The following is a 16,231-nucleotide window of genomic DNA, read 5'->3' as shown; positions in this document are numbered from 1 at the left end:
TTGTGTGACTGAATCCGTTTCATTTCGAGCAAATCTAAAACCCACACTAGCATAGCTACAGGACAATTGACAGCATTTCATCATCACTAACACATTGACATGTAAAACCGAGAGCCCGGTGCGAAACTGAATTCAAAATAAAATTTTTCGCATAAAAATATATCAATCTCGATTGCATAAGTACATAGAATAGGAATAAGCTAATTTTACAAGTAAATTCAAAAATTTAACGTGAACTAGGATTTATACATGGATTATAGTTCTCCTTTCTGCTTAAAAAGGTTATGAACGCGGATTCTGAGCAGTTTTTTTGTGTTTAAAAGATAATAATCGTAGATATACAATCAATTATTTATGAAACAACAAACAAGTAGGGCATAGATCCCGAAAAAAAAATTACGATATATTTTGCGGTGAGAACAGTAAACGGACAATGTTTTTTATTGTAACCATAAAAAACATGATATTTTTACTGTAAACTTGCAAACGATTCTTATCATCACCATGTTTTAACAACGTTTTTCCACCGACCGTTTTTTTTACCACCGACAATATTTTGACCTTGAAAAACATTGTCAGTGACTTCTAAATGTACGGGAAAAATGCCTGAAAAAATGCTGTTAAGATACATAACAACCCCCCTTTTTCATGATAAAAATGACAAAAACAAGGTTTTTTATCGTTCTGGACAATGATATTTAATGTAAAATTGATGTAAATGCAATGAAAAATGTAGTTAAATTATGGTATAACTATGTACAATTACAGCAACTTTTAAGGTTTTTTAATGTTATTTTTTTCGGGATAGCAGAGGGCGAAAAAAGATACGAAACATTTATGTTGTTGAATCCAGAGGGGATTCACTGTTGTCAAATTTCATATATGTGTGCGTTATCGCAGATCAGCTCTGGTCCATGACGTTTGTTGGTCCGTGACGTTTGTAACTATGAACGATAATGAGGGAAAAAATCACTACACAACATATTCATAAAAGTTTTCCGCGGTTTCTCGAGTTTTGATAAAAAAAACGTTCCAATTCTATAATATTTCACATCGATCAATTTCATAACCAAAAAGAACAAAAACCAAAACAAACACCATGTTGCCGAATATGTTGGTTACACGATGTTTGACAGATAGATCCCCCCTGGTTGAATCAGAGTTATGAAGGTAACCTGATATAAAAATGGTGGAGGATAATTTATCCGAAAATGTGTTTAGGCGATGGAGTTTGGTTCCAGTGATGCATTAACAGTGATAGGTTGCTTAGCTATATTAGTTTTGATACACCTATTATTCGGAAAACTTAGCAAACGTGATTAAAAAAATATATCGTTGTCCTTCAGTTTTTAAGTCAGTTTTAAAACTGCTCGGAATTAATTGAATAACAATTCGACCCTAGGGGCTGGACAACTTTATTTTTAAGAGAAATATTTCGGTATTGCCTCTTGCATGACTATTTATGCCTTGTTCATACCCCGTTCACACTCCACCGCATATCACCTGATATCAGGCGATTCGTGCTATCGAGGCCATATAATCATCCATATTACCTGATATTCCATACAATCGAGCGGTCATCGGATATCACCTCGAGTACATGATATCGCGGATATCATGTTCGAAAACCAATAAAAACTAGATTTGCAGCAGTTGACATCACGGCCAAAAGACATTTGACGCAACCCTACAAATTTCGATATTCGCGTTGCATGCGAAAAAGAAGGAAGGAAATACATTTGCTCTTGTCATCCCGCAAAGTTTGACAATTGAATATGAGAGTTCGCGTTGGTGCGATCCAACTAGCTGACATCTGTATCCTAATTACATTGCTCTTGTTGTCTTGTTTTTGCCTTGCCCTGTTTTTGTTTTCTTCTCTTTTCAATTACCAAATCAAGTGTTAGTACCATATCATCTGACTATAGTGTGAACACCCGAGGTGATATCCGATATCATCTGGCGATATCAGGTGATATGCAGTGTAGTCTGAACAAGGCATTAGATGAACGTGGGATATTTCGCGGGATGCATTTCTACGCGGGTCATTTTGTTGAAAAGCGGGACTGTCCCGCGAAACGCGAGATGTCTGGTCACTTCATGCCATATATGTCATAATATGTCATTCAAAAATATAAAGACCCAGTTACACACACGGCGTAACGACACCTTCTCTATACAAAATATAAGGCGTGATGGCAATCATGCCTTCTATTTTGTACGGAGAAGGCGTCATTACGCCGTGTGTGTAACTGGGCCAGAAGTTAAAGGGAGGTTACACAGGATGTTAGGAAGCTCACTTAAAACCCTTTAAGGGGTGATAAAGTACCCTATTTGATGAAAAAACCTTACGCATACGGTCAAAACGATGAACGATGATTTCATAGAAAATATGTTCGAAGAGTTACGTCTGTTAGTCAGTGCATGTCTAATATCAGACAGTTGTAAAAACTACTAACATTTCAATACTGTACACTTTTTATCTGCCTCCTGCCTGTGCGTTCGGTTTGCATTCGCATCGCCAGTACATATACTAGCATGCATCAGTTCGATTTTAACTCAAAAACCTGCACATTTTAAACTGGATCTCGAGCTCGGCTTAGAAACATCCAAGTTCACTCGGAAACTTGGGATTCAACCGATGTTTCAGCAAAAAAGTGCCGGTTGCTGAAAGTCGTCAGGTCATTTTGCCGAGACTTCACCAAAAAAAACTAAGCTTGACGAAACTCCCTCGCTGTTTTTTGCCGAATTCATCATTAAACACTGTTGATGCCGAGGTCAGCAAAAACATTACTGGTATCTCGGCACGACTTTTACTCGTTACCGTGTTTCGGCAATACAGCTGTCGTTCTCATGAACGAGTTGCCGCAATTTTACTTATAGCGAATTTCTTTATTCCACCAGCTCACCTCGTTTTGACCTGGAAGCGCACTAACTGCTGTCAAGACCCTTCTTTATTTGCTCGATATTGACCCAATTTTGACCTGGCGTGCTGCCCGAAGCGCACTGTAAAATTTGTCAGCTTCAACCCACCACCGCACGTGCTAAGTTAGTAAACAATTATCTAGCATCTCTTTCTTACTTGCGTCTTAAATGGTGATGACGTTTCATTATTCCTCGGCAGTTTTGCCCACACACAGTGGAATAAAGAAATTCGCTATTAGTGTAACTTTGTGCGTGCTACGGGCAAGCAAACAGGAGGCAGATAAAAGTTTGGCTAAAACTTGTTCAACTACGGGTGTTTACAATCCGGTAGTCGAAAAATAAATGAAGTACAGATTCGTGGAAAGAGACTGAAACTCGAAAAGCTGTAGTTTAAAATCGTGTAAATGTAATATTTTTATATTTCTCTTAAGGATAAGCATTAGACGTAGTTTTAGACTAAATGTTTTGTTCAATGCCCCAAAGATAAAGACGATGGCGACAAAGATAAAGACAAACATTCAAAACTTAATATGAATAAATTTCCTCACTTACTAAACTCATCGAGTTTATAATTTATCTTTTGAAGGAAACTACCGAGTTCTCAGCGATTGGATTTCACTGAAAACATTCAGCTCAAACGACCGCGTGAGTGTTGCAAGCGATGCCACGGAAAGTATTTTCATTGCCCTTCAGTGCTTATACAAAACGTAAAACTAATGTCGTTTTCGTTTTCGCGGTGTAGCTACACTCAAACGACACTTTTGACACCGTAAATGCTTCATTTGACTTTCTGGACTACACTTTTTCTGTCTCTGGCTACACTTTTTCTGTCCCGGACTACACCCGCAAAGCAGAGTGTACTGTACGAAGTTACCAACACATTCACACGTATGTCTCGAAACTGGTTTGTTTTGGTTCTCGTTCCACGTGGTAAAGTATCAGGTTAATCAGGTAAATCGGGAGCCCGCTTGCTTACACGTGTTTTCCCACACGCTTCATTTTCCAAAAGTATATATGAAAAAAATATTGCAGGTGGTTGTATGCGATGGCTGCCATCAAGCCACATATATAAGATATACGTAACACTGGCGTTTTTTTCTGGTACACGTTGCCCCATAGTACTCCGTACCCCCTCCTGTCCAACTGCTCGACAAATAATGAACAAAATGAATTTTCTTTTTCTCGGCTTTATCGTGCCCCAAAGTAAACCCCATAAGGAACTGTCAAAAAGTTATTTGCAAAATCAATGCAGCTTTTTTCGAGTATACTCCTATAGGAACGAGGCAAATGCAGGGCCACATACATAAGACATACGTAACACTCAGGAAGAAATCTTCCAAAAAAGTTGGTACAAAATGAACTACTCGAAAGTACCAACCTCTGTAAAAAAAAACCTCTGTTTGAGTTGTTTTTGAAGGCAGTGTACCTGCGCAGCCCTGTATTTGTCTCGTTCCTACTCGAAAAATGCTGCATTGATTTTGTAAATAACTGTTTGACAGTTCCTTATGGGATTTTCTTTGGGGCTCGACAAGGCCGAAAATAAGAAAATTCATTTTGTTCATTATTTGTCGAGCAGTTTGACAGGGCGAGGTACGGAGTACTATGGGGCAACGTGTACCAGAAAAAAACGCCAGTGTTACGTATGTCTTATGTATGTGGCAGGGCTGCGCAGGTACACTGCCTTTAAAAACAACTCAAACAGTGGTTTTATTCAGAGTGTGGTACCTTTCGAGTAGTTCATTTTGTACCAACTTTTTTGGAAGATTTCTTCCTGAGTGTTGCGTATGTATGTGATCAAGCTATCCATTATTATTCCATTGTCGATCTCTTCGTGGCGACTAATGCATGTGTTGTCGATTTCAGGCGGAGTTTCTAGACTTCTTGATATGATGTGTTTGCTAAAAATCTGGACAATGCCACACTGAAAAAAATCACACGTTCATACCAAATGCTCTTTACACATGCAAACCAATAAACCAACCCAATCATTTAACATGTCGACACACTTATATCGATTTTTAATGGAATCCACGGTATTTTGACGTGTTTTGGCATTTGACGTGTTTCAGCATTGATATCTGAGTGAAAAAAGACTGATTTTGGTATGCATGACATAGCAAACCGAAGTGTAAGACACACACTTAAAATTTTTTGCCGGGTCTCGGTTAAAAAATAATGACAGCTGTCAAATTTTTTCTTGATTTTCGGTTCACCTAACTGAAATTTCGGCTCGGTAATATTTTGTGCCGAAATTTCCGTTAGGGTGAACCGAGATTTACGAAAAAATGTGACAGCTGTCATTTTTTTAACCGAGCACTCAGCAATAAATTACCGAGACCCGGCAAAAAAATTCAAGTGTGCACTTGATTTTGTGCTGTGAACTGAAACGCAAGTGTATTCCACGTAGATATGAAACGTTTCATCTATTAGCACAGAAGCAAATAACGTGTAAATTTTTTATAGTGTATCAGTTTATTGCGCATGGTACTATAGAGTTCTCCAGGCGCGTTTGTATTAGTGCGATGTATTCGATTTTTCTTTGTTAGCTGTAAGAATTCTTTGACACCTGTGAGAACTGTCATCTAAAAGAGAGAAAAAAAAACTACTAGAACTAGGCATATTTTGGGACATTTTATGTTGAGTCAAACAGCGAATTTCTTTATTCCACTGTGTGCGGGCAAAACTGCCGAGGGATAATAAAACGTCATCGCCATTTAAGACGCAAGTAAGAAAGAGATGCCAGATAATTGTTTACGAACTTAGCACGTGTTGTAGTGGGTTGAAGCTGACAAATTTTACAGTGCGCTTCGGGCAGCACGGCAGGTCAAAACTGGGTCAAAATCGAGCGAATAAAGAAGGGTTTTGACAGCAGTTAGTGCGCTTCCAGGTCAAAACGAGGTGAGCTGGTGGAATAAAGAAATTCGCTAAAAGACTACATTATATTAAAATACTACGAAATTCGCTGGAAAATCCTAGTCAGACGAACGACTCGTCGCTTCCGATTTTTCTCTGCATGCACAATACCAAATTAACCGTGCTGACAGCATGATATCAAAGTGATCGAATAAATATCGACGATGATGCTGATGTAGTTTTCGAAATTTCCCTTGTCAATAAAAACAACATGTGTGCGTTCGAGATATTGAAAGTGAATCCCTTTATAAACGTGCAAAAGTAATATTATTTATTTCTTGTCAGTATAAAACGAGTTCTTCAAATCAACTAGCTAATGAAATCATACGTTATTTTTCTGTGTCTAAACAATATTGGCCATAAGACCTATTAGTTTTAAGAAGCATCGAACATCATGATAGAGAACTTGTCACAGAGACGAATGGTATTTGGGATTAGCTGCTTGATATTGTAAGCATAATGTTTTGTTTATTCTAAGAATAAAGTTACGAAAAGTAAGTTACAGATTAACAATCGTTGTGTTGATCATTGAGTCCAAATGGATGAAAGCTGGTACTCGTCGTCAAGATTTTGTAATTGAAAACAATTCGACCTGTTGGGTACGAGAGACGTACGAAGTAATTAAGGATTGTCATCCTTGTACGGCATTCGAAATCGCCAGTAAATCCCAGGGTGTTTGCGTCCATACTCACAACAAAGAAGTGCTTAAATGTCTAAGTGGGGAAATCGTTACTCGAAGGTATGTATTTATTTTCTCTAAAAAAGTGTTGAACGTTAATTTTTTAACTTCAGCTGTGATCGAGTGGCTTGGCTGGACGAAAAACATTACTGGACTTTTCAAATTACACTTACGATAGTGGGGAGCCTATCTACCGCAATTTCTTTTCTTCGACAAAAATCCTTAAATCGCAAAGCTATGCTGAAAATTCAAAGTCAACTTGAAGCCTGCTGAAGAGAAGATTAAAATAATGATTCGTTTGTATTTGGAATACTTCACTAAACTGGATACCGCCGAGGAAACACTTCTAGAAGTGCCAGTTGAAAATTACATACTATTAGCGCTATGTAAATATTTATATCAGGCTGAGATTGAGAGACATATTCAGATTAATTTTGTGCAATGCAAAACTAATCGTGAGAATCATGAGGCGATATTTGTGAATGTGGGTCAGCTAGCAGTGAGATTTTCTAACAATGAAAACTGGCCCTGCGTTGCTACATACTGCCAGTTGCCAACGTTAGAAAGTAATGATTGGATTATCTCAGGTTTATGTGGAATTTGTCGACGAATTGCTAAAACTTACACTCAGTGCTTCAAAAATCCCAAACAAATTCTTGGGTTTAAAGGGAATACACTTTTGGCACCCGCTGAAATATCAATGTGGACAAAATTTTGTGAATTAGATATAGTACGATGCATTCGTGAGGTGCTGCTACTAAGAAATGGTTCGTCTTGCACTTTACCGGAAGATGTAGGTCGATTTGAGAGTCATCTGTCCCAACCTCTTAAAGTTCATAACATTTACAAGCTGATCAATAACATACAAAACGTGAAAATATCATCACAACAGGAATACGACAAACTGAATACCGAGACCGATCGTTTTGATTTTCATGCCAATCACAAATTTGCAGAAGGATACGAGAAGACTCTTGCTGACATCATTCTGTTTGTTTCTGTTAATCTTCTGCACCGTCGGATATCGTTGGATACGCTGAGTGAGAAACTTCCAAAAATTAGTAGCTGGTATCAGCTTGTTACCTCCGATGATAATGGTGAGCTGTGTCAAATTTGCGACAAATTAACCTCAAATTTACAGCAGCTACAGCCAAATCTTGTTAAACTGGAAGTGCACCAAATAAACGTTACTGTTCCTGTGAACTACAGTCTGTACAAATCGGACACCAAAAAGCTTAACCTTTTGGGTGAAAGAGTGCTAACCACCAATCAGGCAGAGGTATTAAGCATTTTGAACAAAATAGCTGACCTAGAACTGAACATAGGCAGTCAACCAAACAGTCGGAAAGATAATCTATTCGACTGGGAGACAGTTCCGCTTATTGCGAAACCAGAAGGTGAGTCAAAGTAATGTATGGACCCTATTACAGAAGTCAAGTAGACTCGACTCGACCATGTATTTCAAATGAGACGAGTTGCTTGTTGATGCTGCTGTAATAGGGCACAATATCTGAATTTGTAACTTTACAAGATTGCTATCAAATCAATGTTTTTCACAGGTGGCAAACTTCCTTCAAAGCGAGTTGAACGGAAAAAACATCAACTTGAATGTTTAGCCAATGAGGTAATAGTAATGGCTCGTCCCGGTGACATCATCGTGGACTTTTGTTCAGGTACTGGTCATCTTGGAATTTTGCTTGCATGCCTGTTGCCCGATTGTACCATATATCTGCTAGAAAACAAGGAAGAATCACAGCAGATTGCAATGGAACGCGTGCGACGCTTAGGTCTTAACAACGTCGTTTACTTCCAGTGTAACTTAAATTATTTTACTGCCCGTTTCGATATCGGTGTATCACTGCACGCATGTGGAGTCGCAAGCGACATCGTGTTGGACAAATGCCTAGAACAACGAGCCAAATTCGTATGTTGTCCGTGTTGCTATGGAAAGTTGTATGAATCGGATGCGATGCAGTACCCAAGGAGCAAATTCTTTCGCCAGTCTGACTTGTTACTCAAGGAGTATCTTTGCATCGCTCATTGCGCTGACCAAACGCACGATTTAGACAACAGCAGAACCAATTTAGAGAAGTCACATCAAGGTTTTTACTGCATGGATATAATTGACAAGGACAGGGCTATGCGTGCGGAAGAATTCGGCTACACTGTTTCACTAAAAAGACTCAAACCTGAAAATTGTACCCCAAAAAATAGAATGTTAGTTGGCATTTTCTGACATTGTCAATTATTGTTTTACAATAAATAAATCTTAGTTTATTTTCTCACAAGCAACTGGATACAAATGTGTATTTTGATTAATGCACTGGACAAAATACTTTAATATAAAACGGCTTAACGCTATATATTCCCGGCAAATAGAATTGCATTCCTAAAATATGAGTGTTTTTCAAGAATATATACATTTTGCTCTAATCTTCACCCGATTCTAGGATGGAGCGTATGTTTTCTATCACATCTTCCGGAACATCTAGTGGTGTCTCGCTCAGTTTCCCCGTCTGCGGATCTATCACATAAATTTCGTAGATGGTCTTGTCCGGCCGAGTTCTGTCCTGACTCTCGACTAGTACAAGCGAGTTAAGATCGATGTTCTCCAACGGTCCCAATCCATGGGGTTCCTCTTCTCGTGCCTGATCTGGCTCTGATAGCAACTCGTGCCGCTCTACGGCAGAGCCTGGCGCTACATCAGATAACTCCTGAGACGGATTAGGGAGATCCTTATATACCGCCTCTGATGAGTCAATGTGTTGAGAAATTGATTCTGTTTGCAGTACAACTTCCGGTTCTGGTTCTTCGATTTTCTGGTCCGATGTAGCGTTTTGCTTTTTCTGAGATGGTTCTTCGACAACGTTTCTGTTATCATAACACTCGGAAAATGGTAATAAAGTCGAATGCAAGTCATACTGTAGGGAGTTCGTTTGCGCCGTAATAAAAGAATAATTTCCATTGTACGAGTCACTGACGACTGGATGTGCTACTGGTGCATTTGCAGGCATTGGCATGTAGATTGCGTCACATTCATCGAAGTATTTTGATTCGATCGATCCAATTACAGTACCTGTTTCACTCTCAAGAGGCTCTCGGTTCACGGAAGGTTCTCTGTATGCCACAGTTGTTTGACTCAAATCATCTAAATTTTGCAACGTTATTACATTTGACGAATCGAAGCCATTGGTATCGCCCAGCCTCGCTGAATAACCTTTTGGCTCTGCTTTGATTTCGTACAAGCTTTTAGATTCCTCATCAACAATTTCAATATCCATAGATTCAATGTCCAGCGGAGGAGTATTGCTAGGCTGTGACATGGTTTCTCTATACTCATTGTTTTGTACGGTAAATTGTCCATTTGGAACATATTTTGGATCTTGCTGTTCGTCATTCATATCCCATTTTGCAATATTCTCAAGCGGTTGGACATTAAACGTATCTCCAATGCGTGGCATATCATTTGTTTTATTATTCGCTGTTGAAGTTATTTCTGTCTCTTGTTGAATTGGATGATTATAGTTCCCAAGGGAACTATTGTTGTTGGTCGTTTTTTGTTTTCTCCGTTTGGGTTTAGGTTCCTTTATTATCATCTCCACTTTATCTAATTGCTCAGCCTCATCTAGCATCACCCGTGCTGCTTTACTTACTCGTTTTTTAGGATTTCGACTTTTATTTTGATTCAACTGCAATCTGTGAAAATAAAGTAATAAAACTTGTTAGGACTTGTTTATCTCTTACAGTGTGATCAAAATCTAACATCTTCGCTGTTTTCTGCTGCTGAAGCTTTTCCTCCGCTTCCGCCTTCTTCAGTTTCTCTTGCTCACGTATTCGTTCGATTTCCTCATCTTCCTGTTTGAACTGCTGTTTAAGCTCCTCAATGTTGAACTCTTTAGGGTAAAGCAAAGCCTTGTTGACCAGCATAAGGTTGAGCCTTTCCTCTTTTTTAAACTATTGAAAAATAGTACTTTTTTAAATCAGATTATAAATTATTATTAAAAAACAGTACCTTAAGCTTTAAATCCCTTCTGCTTCGATTTGGAAACAGTTGAATCATCATAGAAAAGTCCGTACCAATAGTATGGAGACAACGATAAAAACGAATCGTCTCTTCCGGTGACCAATCTCTCGTGCGTTTGTATCGACTATAGTAACCGGAATCTGTGAACAACAACAATCAGCGGAAGCTAGTTTGAATATCAATGCTTGAAACTTACTGCCACTAAATTCATCGTCATACACGATTTCCGTCTTAGCCATCGTGTCACGAATTTCTTTTTCTCGTTCGTTCTCGACAACCAAACTAGTTTCGTCCAGTATCATCTCACCATTAGGACCAAGTTTTAGCTGTGGTGTAAGATGTATCGCAGGCTTAGACGGTTCCGGGGGTGCTGGAGGGACCATAGCTGGCGCAGGTGTTGGTGATCGAGATTTACTTATGCTTCGTTCCCTGTCGACTGATTGCGGCAGATTTTCCAAGGAACCCTTTTTACTTACTGCCGCATTTTTCATAGGATTCTTAGCTGGATTATAATAAATCATATCAAACATAGTGAGCGACTGCTTGTCTACATTCTGAATGTTGTTTAACCGTTTTCGTAAATCTCTTTTTGCTTCAGATGCTTTCTGAGACTCTTCTTGTTTGATTGCTTTTCGGGATTTTAGACTCACGTCCGAGTACGATTTGTTCGACGTCATCGATTCTGTGCGAATCCGCTTGCGAGGGCTATTCAAAGCATTTATGTAGACGAACTTGGAATCAAACTTCTTTGGCGAGTGTTGTTCCTCGGCGCTTGTGTCCAACGATGAGTGTATGACGGGGGCTGCATTTGTCGTTCGCGAAAATTCTTCAATAGGTTCTGGAAGTGTGAAACAATTATAATTGCTAACTCAGTTAGCAAAAAAATCAAACAAACTTGGAAACTTGAAAGTGTGATCCTCAACGCCAGTTGGAATTGATGGCGTGACGGATGTAGGAGTCGTTCCATCATAATGTCGCTCATCCTGCGTACATTCGGCTTCTTTAATCGCATTAGTTGTTCGCACGTTTTGCACATCAACCACCGGTTCTGATTTTACGGTCGTGATTGTTTTTACATTTTTATCCGAATCTACCGGTAACGCTTTTGAAGGCCGACGAATGGATAAATTCGCAGCTACCTTCACACGGGGCCTTCGCGTTGCCATACCTATCAAATATTTTTATTTCTTGAAGCTTCGTTCTGAGTCCGTGCGGTCTCGTGATTATACCCAGTTTATGCTAGCTGTATTGTTCGCATTCGACAGAATGGCATTTTATAAAGCTAATTCTCCTTGTCTTTTTGCTTTTCGTTCTAACTTGAGTTGTAAATGAAATTTCTAAATTTTATTTGAAGCACGAAAGCCACTAACCAGCATGTTTTATTGTTTTGATTTCACTGGTTTCTCATTTTCGCAGTTTACTCGATTTTGACATTTCTATACTCATTCGTACTTTAACGCAGGGATGCCAGATGTGAAGGCATATCTTCATTTGGACGACATTCGAGTTCGTGTGAAGACATGGAGCTCAACGGTTTCGTCCGAGGGGCGAGACAGCTTTTACCTGAGTTACTCTTATGCTTGGGAGTAACTCTATTTTACTCAATACAGTCAGGTTTTTTTTACGCGGTTTTTTTTATACGCAGTTTTCTACGAGGTTTTTTTACGCGGATTTTTGAATTAACGCGGTTTTTTTACGCGATACCGCGCTAATTCAAAAAAATTTTCACGAATTTCCGAATTAACGTGGGTTTGGAACCAGAAACGTTTAAGTGTTTATCTAGTAAAAGACATAGTCCAAAAAATACTCTCCGCCCACCGAAAGATCCGGAATGACCGTCAATGAGGAAAATTAAATACTGCATCAAATACTGGTTCTAGAGTGTCTCTTTTTTCTAAAGCCCTTCTTGCTGGACTACTTTACGCGGATTTTTTGAAAAACGTGTTTTTTTACGCGGATTTTTGAATTAACGTGGTTTTTTCTACGCGGATTTTTGAATTAGCGCGGTTTTTTTACGCGGATTTTCAAATTAACGCGGCTTATTTTTACGCGGTTTTTTTTTACGAGGTACGTATCCCCCGCGTAAAAAAAAACTGACTGTAATACTCCGAAATATCCAGATGATTCACATCTTCGATTACTTTGGGAACAAGACAAAAATATGAGCGGTGAGACCGAGTTACATTCATATTGATATTCGCGGTGGGGAAAAGGTTTAAGGATGGGTTTTCAGAGACACGAGAGTTACTCAGATTTGCTCTTCATTTTTCACGTTTTCTCAGAAAAACTCAAAGTTTCTCACTTTTATCTGAGTTACTCTTTTACTCGGGAGTTACTCTAATTTACTCAATATTACTCCGAAATTCTCAGATGATTCACATCTTTGATTGCCTTGAGAGCAAGAAATATATATGAACGGTGAGACCGAGCAAAATTCATGTGTATATTTGCGGTGGGAAAAAAATCAAGGCTGGATATTCAGAGACACGAGAGTTACTCAGATTTGCTCTTTATTTTTCAGGTTTTCTCAGAAAAACTCGGAAAACCTCAAATTTACACACTGTCTTACCCCTCGATGCCTATGGCATCGCGCCATGTTTCAAGGGCTAACGTCTCAACATATAAGTAAACGAGATAGCAAGTCACCGTCTCTTTTTATACATCTTTATCTCTCTGCTGACAGTCGGCACAGATTAATTTGAGCCCGAACATGAGGTCATTGTCATTTACTGTTACTCGGTATAGGGATGCCAATGGTTCGCGAACTTCAGTTTCGCGCGAACTAGAGACTGTGTTATAAAGAGATACGCAAAGAGAAAAGCAGTAAATATGACAATCCTTTGCTAATATTCTATTTTAAACATTTCTGGCAACCATATTGAATTTCGCATGACTTTTCGTACACACTAGAAAGCGTATTATACACTTTGAAAAAAAAATGCACCTTCTTTACCTTCTAACCACCTTCTTTTCACGTAACTTTTGCCGATTTCTCGAAAGCCGACTATGTGACAGTGTGTTAGTGTCGACTTCAGTGTTAATTGTCTACATGTTGGTCAGGTAATTATAACCTGATTTTCACGTACCTTTTTACGTGATATTTATGTGAAACCATAAATAGAACGCATAAACTCCACATTATTTTCACGTACTTTTTACGTGTTATTCAGATGGAATCTACGTGAATTTCAAGTTAATAAAATACACAGCGCATATAAAAATTAAAATTTATTTTCAAATTTCAACAAAAAAAACTTGCTCAGAATGGACATTTCCGCCAAAAGAGAACCAGGAATGGCCGGAATGATTGTCAACCGTTCATAGTTTTGACGCAGGAGGTGTTCCGTTTGAAACGTTTGAAACTGACTGTAGATGATTTCAATCGTTCCGGAGATTCGGAAAGAATTCACCACACTCAAAATATTTTTCACGTTATAATTACCGGAAAAGTTATGTGAATATTTTCCACTGTCATTTTCATGTAGATTTTACGTGTTTGTCATTTGAGTTCATCATGAACTGGTGAGATGATTTATCCTGTGAATCTTATTCAGTAGACATATGCATTTCATGTGAGTTTCACGTAGAATTTAACTACCGCCCAAGTAACCGTTAAGCCGTGAAAAATAGTTCTAGTTTGGTTCTATAGTTTAATATAGAAAATGTCTTACAAAGCCTAAAAGTTCTATATTCTACTTAAGGGCTGTTTAAAAACCACTTTTGGCGAATATTTCGGTCGATATACTGCCTGCCCCCACTTTTGAACTTCACCTATGAGAAAAATTTTGTTTATGTTTTGTTTTTTTTTTTCTCTCGGGCAAAAAATAGTTGAAGAGGTTGTTTATAAGACACGACCGCAGAGGTAACGTAGAATACGACAGCCTGTCTTATGTCAATGTATTTCTTGGAATAGGTTTGGGAATACACTCAATTGGGGTTAATTTATTTATTAGTCTCTTTGCTCAAGATGACGTGTACCTCTGTAGCCGACACCGCGGTTTCACTTGCTGCCGTATCCAACAATGATATTTAATTATTTTGAGGCTGTCTTTTGTATCAAGTTGCACTATGATATTTTAATTTAGGCAGTGGCTACAGTGGCTAGTAAGACTTGCGCGAAAAATTATGTGATTCAGGCTCACTAACTCAGAACTTCTTCAGATAAACTTTGAGGTTAATTGTGTTTGTTAATGCTATTTATTGACAACTGAATAATTTTTTTTCAACATGGCAAACTTTTTATTTAGTTTTGAATGCTATAAACATGCACAGACACGCCAAACATGCACACGCTATATAGCAAACCACGCACGCTATTTGGCAAGCCACACACGATGTAAATATGCACACACGCGCTACAGACATGAATACACGCTATAAACATCAACACACGCTATACAGCTAGCCACGCGCTCTAGCCACACGCTCTATAGAAAGCCACACACGCTAGCCACACGCTATATGGCAAGCCACGCACGCTATATAGCAAGCCACACGCACTATAAACATGCATACACTCGCTACAGACATGCATACACTCCATAAACATACACACACGCTGTACAGCTAGCCACACACGCTACATAGCAAGCCACACACCTTATATATTAGGGACACACGCTACAGATATTCACACAACCTTATGTGCACACACCCTATATTTACATACGCTGGAAGATGGTGGCTTCTCAAACCACCTGGCGGTGCGAGTCTTTTTCAATTTCGCGTTGTATTCACCTAACGATATCTGAATTGGATTACCGCTGGTGGGGTCCAACTCAGATCGAAGGGAAGCCGAAAGAGGTAGGAACTGCAGCTAACCACTATCACCGCCGCTGTTGCCCGCTGCTGATCCACTTCGCCTACTGCCATCGGTGTTGATGTCCGATGCTGCTGCCTGCTGCTAGTAAACTGATTTGCTTGAGGAGAAACAGTCTCTTATATAGCCCAAAGAGTGCATTCCCGGTTAACTAGGTACTCCATTCTGTCGTCCTTTTTAGAGAAAGGCAGCAAGCGACCAACCAAAAGTCGGCATTTGCGTTTCGACAATGTTCAACAATTTTCAATATTACAATAGTTTGAATAATCAGATTAGAATTTTCTGCATTTGGACGGGTGCCTCAATGATTTTCCAATCGTTTGCTACAAAAATGACAGAAATCGGTTGGAAACTGACTGGGTTTAAAGCGTTTGAAATTGGACAATTTTTGTGACGCTCTCGATGTTTTTGGTTTTGAAATTGGATCCAGGGAAATTGGGTCCCTGTAATTGTTGCCGTAAGACGTATTCTACGTCAAAAGTTATTTACTTTCTTGCTTCCACACACCAACTGCATCCCATCGTATTCGACCAGCTAGCTGCTGACTCGTTGGTTTTTTCCGTGTCGCTCTGTGAAGTCGAGGAAGAACCAGTTTCGAACCGCGGTGTTGTTGCATATTGAAGGCTTTCTGGTCTGCTGCGTTTACCCGTTGCTCCATCGTCTCGCTCGGTGAAACATTATTTTTACAGCCTATTTAAATCGCGAAACAGGTAGCAAGTGAGATCTCTTGTAATATAAGAGAGTTCTCAAACTAAAATTGATGGTTTCTGCTGTTTTTTTTTCTTCGTTTTTTTTGCTCGAACTAGGAGAATACAAGAGAAGTACCAAAGATGAAACATTCATCTTGCCAGACAGAACCGAAAGAGGCTGCGAA

At 39.1% G+C, this 16,231-nt stretch overlaps 3 protein-coding genes across 3 annotated transcripts; 2 read left to right on the top strand and 1 right to left on the bottom strand.

The window, feature by feature from the left end:
• Nucleotides 1-6,007: 6,007 nt before the first annotated feature.
• LOC129730849 (protein JTB) lies at nucleotides 6,008-6,787 on the top strand. The gene is made up of 3 exons (XM_055690440.1): nucleotides 6,008-6,285; nucleotides 6,341-6,574; nucleotides 6,628-6,787. Exons 1-3 carry the CDS (start codon nucleotides 6,230-6,232, stop codon nucleotides 6,785-6,787), a joined length of 450 nt encoding a protein of 149 aa, XP_055546415.1. The 5' UTR covers nucleotides 6,008-6,229.
• Nucleotides 6,788-6,803: 16 nt separating this feature from the next.
• On the top strand, nucleotides 6,804-8,958 carry LOC129730847 (glutathione S-transferase C-terminal domain-containing protein homolog). Its single transcript, XM_055690439.1, has 2 exons — nucleotides 6,804-7,911; nucleotides 8,074-8,958. The coding sequence occupies exons 1-2, from the start codon at nucleotides 6,804-6,806 to the stop codon at nucleotides 8,748-8,750; spliced, it is 1,785 nt and encodes a 594-aa protein (XP_055546414.1). The 3' UTR covers nucleotides 8,751-8,958.
• Nucleotides 8,760-11,939, bottom strand: LOC129730846 (uncharacterized). The gene is made up of 5 exons (XM_055690438.1): nucleotides 11,434-11,939; nucleotides 10,735-11,376; nucleotides 10,527-10,678; nucleotides 10,278-10,468; nucleotides 8,760-10,210 (listed from the first exon to the last, which is right to left on the bottom strand). The coding sequence occupies exons 1-5, from the start codon at nucleotides 11,702-11,704 to the stop codon at nucleotides 8,944-8,946; spliced, it is 2,523 nt and encodes an 840-aa protein (XP_055546413.1). The 5' UTR covers nucleotides 11,705-11,939; the 3' UTR covers nucleotides 8,760-8,943.
• Between the last annotated feature and the right edge of the window lie 4,292 nt (nucleotides 11,940-16,231).

The sequence above is a fragment of the Wyeomyia smithii genome, chromosome 3, assembly GCF_029784165.1.
Source record: "Wyeomyia smithii strain HCP4-BCI-WySm-NY-G18 chromosome 3, ASM2978416v1, whole genome shotgun sequence".
Taxonomy (NCBI): Eukaryota; Metazoa; Arthropoda; class Insecta; order Diptera; family Culicidae; genus Wyeomyia; species Wyeomyia smithii.
Note: the sequence above shows the minus strand (reverse complement) of the source record. Positions and strands in the feature narration are given on the sequence as shown.